We start from the raw sequence: 7,345 nt of genomic DNA on the forward strand, positions 1-7,345 counted from the left end.
CCAGGTGGAGTTACCTCTTGCCTGATGAGCAAGAGGACTGACTCCCACAGATGGGGCGTTTATTTTATACACTTGCAAAGTAGTATCCTGAGAGATAATGTTGCCTAGAGACTAAGACTAAGACTGAGACTGTAATTGTCCAAGCAGGGTACTTTTTTCAATACTGAGGTAGCTTGACTGCCTGAGGCACTCTGGATCTGTCCCACCCTCAGACACACGACCAACTCCAGCAGCTCCCAACAGAGACACACACACCTATTATTGCATCACTGTCCCTTAATTAGCTTAGATGTAACGCAGGCTGGCCTTGAACTTGTGATCCTCCTGCCTCAGCCTCCAAGGTGCTGCGATTACAAGTGTGTGCCACGCTGCCTGGCCCATGATTTACACTGCCTGTACAGAAGCACCCCCTTTACATGTGGATGGTTTTAGAATAATTTTTTTACAGTAAGTGTGTCACACGCTGTGCCTTGCTAGACACAGCCACCATCATGCGGCTTGTCGGCCTGAGTGCTTCCTGATCCCGCCGTTCACACCTGGGTCAAGCATCCTTCACGCCTCTGTAAATGACACGGGCAACTCCTGAACTTGGGGCTCACGCGGCGCAAGGCTGTAACTCTCCTCGTGAGAACCAGCACGGACGTGACACTGGCACCCGAGAACAGGGCAGGCACCGCAGCGGGGGCGGGGGACACTGACAAGCCATTAGGACTGTGGAGGTGGGAAAAGCACAGAGGACCCGGAACTGCTCGGGCTGTGGAAGGAAACATGCGCTCCCCTGGGGCTGCCTCGCCAACTGCCCGCCACCGCAGTCGCCTCTCAGGGCTTTAGTCCCATGGAGAAGGAGACCACATCGCCCAACAAAGTGAAACTACCTACCGAAAGGGGCCTTCTAATCAGGAACCTGAGGGGAGATAACTGCGCTTTGAAGGTTTACGAGCCACTGCGTCTGCTCAATCGCAGTGCTCCGTGTGAAGCTCAGCAATGAAGGTGAGGCGGATGCACAGGCCGGAGCATGAAGGCAGGGACGCACCGCTGAGGCCCGTCTTTCTCCTCCTCTTCCTCCCTCCCCACAAGCTGCCTTTCTGTACTGGAGCTTAGACCAGGCAGTGATGAGCTACAGCCCCAGGCCTTTTCATTTTTACATTTTGAGACAGGGTCTCATTAGGTTGCCCAGGCTGGCCTGGAACTTGTCATCCTTTGGCCTCAGCCTCTGGGTAGCTGGGAGTACAGGCGCGGGCCCCTGCACCTAACAGGAGTAACTTTTTTTTTTTTGGGTACTGGAAATTGAACTCAGGACCTTGTGTGCTTGCCAGGCAGGCACTCGTGCTGCTGAGCTATATCCCCGGCCCAGGAGTAACTTTTTTTTTTTTTTTTGAGACAGGGTCTCACTATGTAGTCCAGGCTGACCTTGAACTCACCATGTACTCCAGGTGGCTTCGAACTTGCAGCGATTCGCCTGCCTCAACCTCCTAAGTGCTGGGATTACAGGCGTGCGCCACCAGGCCTGGCCTGACAGCATATTCCTGGGAGGCAGTGCCGCGAGGTCTGGGCTGCAAGGGCCTGGTGCGTGTCACAAATGGGCGCCACCTGTTGCAGTGCGCTCACTCTCCTGAAACCAAAGGCCGAGCTCTGGAGCCGTGGTCATCACCAGGGCCGCATCTGCCAGCCGCACTGAGGTCAAGAGCAAAGCCTTGACCGGCTTTTCTGCTAGGAACTTAAACAGAAGTCTGAAAAATACTTCAAACCCTCAAATCAGTATAAATAATTGAACAACAGCAGGACAAAATATAAATTCAACTCTTTCAGTCTGAGTATTTCACTGGTTTGCTCATGTTTGCTAAAGTCACGAGAAACAATGACACGGGCAGACAGACAGCACGGTCCTCCTGCTGCAGTTGTGCCTCACGAAAGCTCCGCGTTCTGCTCTCCGCCGCGGGGCCAGCGGACTCCATGGAACGGCGCGGACCCAGCTGCTCTCCTGGGAACACAGCCGCGCCCCACTCCTCTCCCTGCAGGAGCGAGGCCTCAGGGCTTGCTTGCTTCTTTCTCCTCGGCTACTGTGTCCCAGATTGGCTCCTTGATGTGTTCCGGTAATTGTTTTAATTGTGTCTAAAACAAGAAATAAAGGCTGGGGATATAGCTCAGTGGCACAAGCACCTGTCTGAAAAACACAAGGTCCTGAGCTTGATTCCCAGCACCACAAAAAAAAAAAAAAGAAACAAGACTATAACACAATGGACTCAGGTGAGCTGTACGAACTGGATTTAGTAATCTGTCAACTCCTCTTCACTTTTTATAGACAGGAGGAAGTGACATCCCCTGACCATGGTGACAACCCCACTCCCAGGTAGCTCTGGGTCCCCGTCATGGGGACCAGGCTGGGGCTGCAACACACACACGGGGACAGTGTGGAACCCTCGCAGGCAGAGACTCCACTCATACCTTGGTTACTTCCATGGCGACCCCTTCGGGTAAGTTTCGCTGAATGTACTCCAGGTAGACATTTGCCGTGCATCCAGTCAGATGCTGTAACTGCAACCCCAGACAGGAAAAGGGCTCATGTTATGCTTGCTACGCAGAAAGTTTTTTTTTTTTTTTGATATCAGTGCTGGGATTGAAGGGAGGGCCTCCTCCCTGTCAGGAAAGCACTCTACCATTGAGCCACACCCCGGCCCTTCTTATTTTTCTTTGAGACAGGATCTCATTACATTGCACAGGGTGTCCTTGAATTTCGAATCCTCCTGACTCAGCTTACAAAACAGCTGAGATTATACGCAAGCACCGCTGTGTCTGGCTTAAAGCAGAAATCTTTTAAGGTTTTTACTTTTGGTAAAGTGGTGGCGCCTGTACGTCCCCTAAGTAATCTCACAGGATCTGAACGTGTTCAGGCCCGCTGTGGGACCAGGTGAGAAGTGCAGCCTCGGTGGTCCCTCCAGACGCCACCGCCTGAGAGCTGGGGCTCCGGCCTGTATCACGGGGAGCAAGCACAGTACCAGAGTGGGACTCGGAAGTTTCACAAAGCAACTCATGACAACAGGAAACAGGAGGCTAGATTTTAAGATAAAGTTAAGTTTGAGATTGTTGGTGTGCTTCACAGCAAGATGACTGACAGACATGGGTGGGTGAAGTTTGGGGGCTTCCTCTTTCCCTTAAAAGTAGGCTGCCAGGGGTGGTGGCACCTGCGTGCTTTACACACACATTTCATTTAATCCAAGTCCTGCTCTCCTGGCCCTGTGGCCACATGAATGAATGGTAACACATGGCAATGGAAACCCGGAACTGCAAAAGAATTTAACTAGATTTGTTTTGCATCTCTAGATGTATTCACACTCTAAGGATGGTGTTGAGTTTACTTTCTTTTTCTTTTTTTTGTCTTTTGAGGCAGTTCAGGCTGGCCTTGAGCTCACTCTGTAGCCCAGGCTGGTCTCGAACTCGGAACGATCCTCCTGCCTCAGCCTCCCGAGTGCTGGGATTACAGGTGTGCGCCACCACGCCTGGCTGAGTTTGCTTTCCTTTTCCTTTCCTGTAGCTTCCATAAACAGAAAAAGATACGCATGGGCTGCTGACAGGAAGTCAGCTGAGTCAATGTTAAAGGAAAGCTGTGATGGCTGCTAGTGTGAACCTGGGTATTTCAGAAGTGCCCGAGCAGCTGTCACAAACCCACCTCCAAACATCTATAAAGCGTTCTCATTTCATACTGCACTCTGTGCTTCTTGAAAATATGCACGGACTTGAGAAGCGTAAGCCGCTCTATTTTCCGGGGCGGCTCATGCCTGAAATGAAGGGACACACAACCAAGTTAACCTGCCTGCAGGTAAGACCTGAGTCACTGATACCAAAGCGTGATTCCGTGGCTTGGTCGGCCAGGCTCACAAATTACAGGCAGCAGCTACCATTTAACGACGTCATTAGTCAGGACTGTCATCTCTAACAACAACTGCTGTCAAGCAGCTCAGGCAAAATAAACACCAAGAGAGTGACAGGAACCTCCTCCCACGGACCCAAAAACAAGCATGAGAACGGCAGGGAGCACGCGTGCGCGCACACGCCCTGCTGCTTTTATAACCTCTGAGTTCCTTGTTGCCTAAATACACCAAGTATGAAGGCAGTAATAGCACATTATTACTATGATGTCTGCCATGTAACAGCACATTAGCTGTGATGTCTGCTATGTATGTGCTGTTTTAGGAAAATTTACAGATAGGCAATCAGAAAACTATAGTCTATTTTGGAAAACACGGGATGTATCGGCCGAAGACCGTCACAGCCAGGGGTCTGGGGTGTCTATTGCCCTGCGCGGCCACCCTGGCTCACGGAAACTCAGACACGAGGGCTTCTTGCGCCTCCTCCGGTCAATGGAGTTTCCAGATTTCTCTCATCTTCCTTTCGCTCTCCCAGTGATCATCGATTCCGATGGACAGGGCGGGACGGTCCTGCGTAAGAGTAAGGCAGGGCCTAACGCAGCTCTAACCCCGTGACTTCCAGTCCACCTTAGCAGCTCAGACCGAGCAGGGATGGGTGCTGGTTCCCGGCTGATCACAGTACAGCAGCCAACGGGTCCCTGGAGAGCAGGGAGACTTACACTTTAATAGAGAGACCGAGTTCTTTAGCGGCAAGCACGGCAAAATATTCGTAACTATCCAGTACAGCCTTATCGTGGGCTTTTACTAAAATTGACAGGCGTTTGTACAGTATGTCTGGTTCATCAGAAACCGTTATCTAAAATCAAAAAGAAAAGTTCTGGTTGTGATTTCTTTTATAGTTGTCACAAGGAAATTCAGCGCATTAACTTTAACTGATGAATTTCAGAGTTTACTAATAAATGCAGAGCAAAGCGCGGAGGGAGACCTCAGGCCTGTTAGCCTCGTTGCCCACATCCTATCGCGTGTGGATGGGCACAATGGCCCTGGACTCTGAAACGTGGTGTGGAGCCGATGGACCTACGAAGTTACAGTGGAGCATCCCAACTTAGCAACTGCTGAACCCCAGGGTCACAATGAAGGACTTCAAGGGCAGCTAACAAAGGCAGCCTGGTCAGAAGACCTGGATTTGAATTCAGCTCTCCGCTCACCCCTGAAGGACAATGAGCAAGGCAGACTCTCCTCGCCCCTGAGCTCCTCACGGGGAGTAGGGTAATAATACCTGTACTACAGGTCCCAGAGTCTCTGTAAGGAAAAGTACGCAAACACAACATTACAGTACTTATAAACTGTTAAACACTGTTCTACAAAGTATAGTATCTTTTTTATTAGGTTTTATCTATGTATGTTTTTGCAGCCTTAATACACAAATTACTCACGTCCAATGGAAATTGATGACACTGACTGTACCTGCAACTTCTACCTCTTCCACCCTAAGACCTAAAGACCTTAGAAATAATGGGTTTGACATTTCTGACTTTCCTCCAAGAGGTGAATTACCTTCATTTCATTCACTCATTAAACCCACAAATTATATTGCTAATCCGATGATTCAGGGTTAAATGACTTCACTCTGAAAAGAGATCTACTTACTAACCAGGAAGTTGAGTGTCTACTCTCAATTACCGCTGTTGGGAAAACAGAACGTACTAACACCCTATGTCAAAAGCTGGGCTGGACAAGAGAAAAGGACCCTAAGATGAGTTCTGACTGATCCCTGGAGGGTTTTATTTAATTTTAATTATTTAATTGTATTTATTATTTGTTTTTTTTGACACAGAGTCTCGCTGTGTAGTGGCTTTGAACTCAATACACAGACCAGCCCAGGCTGGCCTCACACTTGCAGTGAGCTTCCTGCCTCAACCTCCTGAGTGCTGGGATTATTGGTGTGTGTCACCACATCCAGTTTATTTTATTTATTTATTTATTTATTTGTCTTTTTGAGACAGGGCCTCGCTATGCAGCTCAGGCTGGCCTTGAGCTCACTTTGTAGCCCAGGCTGGTCTCCAACTTGCAACGATCCTCCTGCCTCAGCCTCCCGAGTGCTGGGATTACAGGCCCGTGCCACTATGCCCGGCTTATTTTAATTTTTCATAGCACTGGGCACAGAACCCAGGGCTTTGGATAGGCAAAGCAAGAGCTCTACCAGTGAGTTACGTCCTAGATACCCTTACAGGGTTCCCCGGTCTCCTGTGGCTACAGTGTGTCACTGTGCCTGTCCAGCCACCTCTTCTTGGGGCCGGGCCCTTGCAGGCATCTAGGGCGGAGACCAGGGTTTATACGAAACACATCTAGATCTATTAAGCAAAAGCAACAGCGAGCACTGAGTGTAATACTGTTCCATTTCAGTGTGCATAACGGCCAAAGGTCTACAACGGCTCAGACCTAACAGTGAAAGGGGAATTTTTCTGAAGCGTGGAAACAGGATTCAGGCTGATGGGATCGGTGCTTTATAAGGTGGTTACACAGCCCCCCCTGGACTCCCAGTATTCGCACTAATGCCCTTTCTCACTGCGACAACGAGGCAACGTTCAGGCCCGGGCTCAGCACTTGAAATAGAAACAAAGACATGAAAGCTAGTAAGAAAATGTTTTTTCACAATGTAACAGCTGCATTCTGCATCATTCATTATTACAGCTTCTCAGTTATGCTGCGCTAAGTGCAGGAGACTGCTTACTACACTTGGGGAATCCGTCCTTTAGAACTCAGCTGGATGCCCGGAAGGAAAATACCCAAGCACACGGGACACTGGAGAATACGCATGCTGCACATCTGCCGGCTTCCCAGGAAAATGCTTTTACCCTCCAAGTGTTGGGAAACGAGCCCACAGGAAATAATAACGAAAAGTGATTTCATTTCTGTGACGAAATAAGGACCACGTACCGTAGGTTTGGTCAAATCCTTCGGGACATCGATGTGTAGGCTTGAAAACTGCACCCACTTCATGCTGGTGCTGCTGTGTGGGGAGAAGAGAGCTAAGCAAGACGGCCTCGGCGAAGCCCGTCTCCAGGCCCCGCTCAGCACGGCCGCGGTGTACTCACAGGAGAAAGCCGCTGCTCTCCGTCGTACTGCCCCTAAAGCTGGGCACGGACAGATTCCTCAAGCCCTTGAAAAAAGCAGGGAGGAGGACATGGGTTCCAGTTAAAGTCAATTCCCAAACCCCCCAGTTTCCACTGAAAATCAAAGGTTGCACAACGCCTTGGATAAAGACTCTCTCACCCTCTCAGAGGAAGACACTGGGGAGCTAAATTGTCTGACTAGATTTCTTTAAAACAGACAATAATGAACTTGAGAAGGAAAAGCCCTCCCAGAACACTAGAGACTCTCAGTTCTCATAAAGCTGTGAATTAAATATGTGAACATGAAGGAAAAAATAAGGGCCAGGCGTGGTGGCTCACGTGTGTAATCCCAGCACTGGGGAG

The 7,345-nt window shown here is 49.7% G+C and overlaps 1 protein-coding gene across 2 annotated transcripts in view; it reads right to left on the reverse strand.

Annotated features, from left to right (window-relative positions):
* Window positions 1-1,791: 1,791 nt before the first annotated feature.
* The window catches only part of Mrps10 (mitochondrial ribosomal protein S10), an 8,293-nt gene continuing 2,739 nt past the window's right edge, over window positions 1,792-7,345 (reverse strand). The window contains exons 2-7 of one of the 2 annotated variants that reach the window (XM_013516788.1): window positions 6,965-7,029; window positions 6,807-6,876; window positions 4,586-4,722; window positions 3,668-3,776; window positions 2,446-2,535; window positions 1,792-2,112 (exon numbers count right to left, since the gene is read on the reverse strand). In XM_013516788.1, the coding sequence (XP_013372242.1) occupies window positions 2,029-2,112; window positions 2,446-2,535; window positions 3,668-3,776; window positions 4,586-4,722; window positions 6,807-6,876; window positions 6,965-7,029 (555 nt within the window). In that variant the 3' untranslated portion in view covers window positions 1,792-2,028. Of the gene's footprint in view, window positions 2,113-2,445; window positions 2,536-3,667; window positions 3,777-4,585; window positions 4,723-6,806; window positions 6,880-6,964; window positions 7,030-7,345 lie in introns of both variants that reach the window. The other variant, XM_005389719.2, reaches the window with a different exon arrangement.

This window comes from Chinchilla lanigera, unplaced genomic scaffold, assembly GCF_000276665.1.
Source record: "Chinchilla lanigera isolate Chin_1 unplaced genomic scaffold, ChiLan1.0 scaffold00036, whole genome shotgun sequence".
NCBI lineage: Eukaryota > Metazoa > Chordata > Mammalia > Rodentia > Chinchillidae > Chinchilla > Chinchilla lanigera.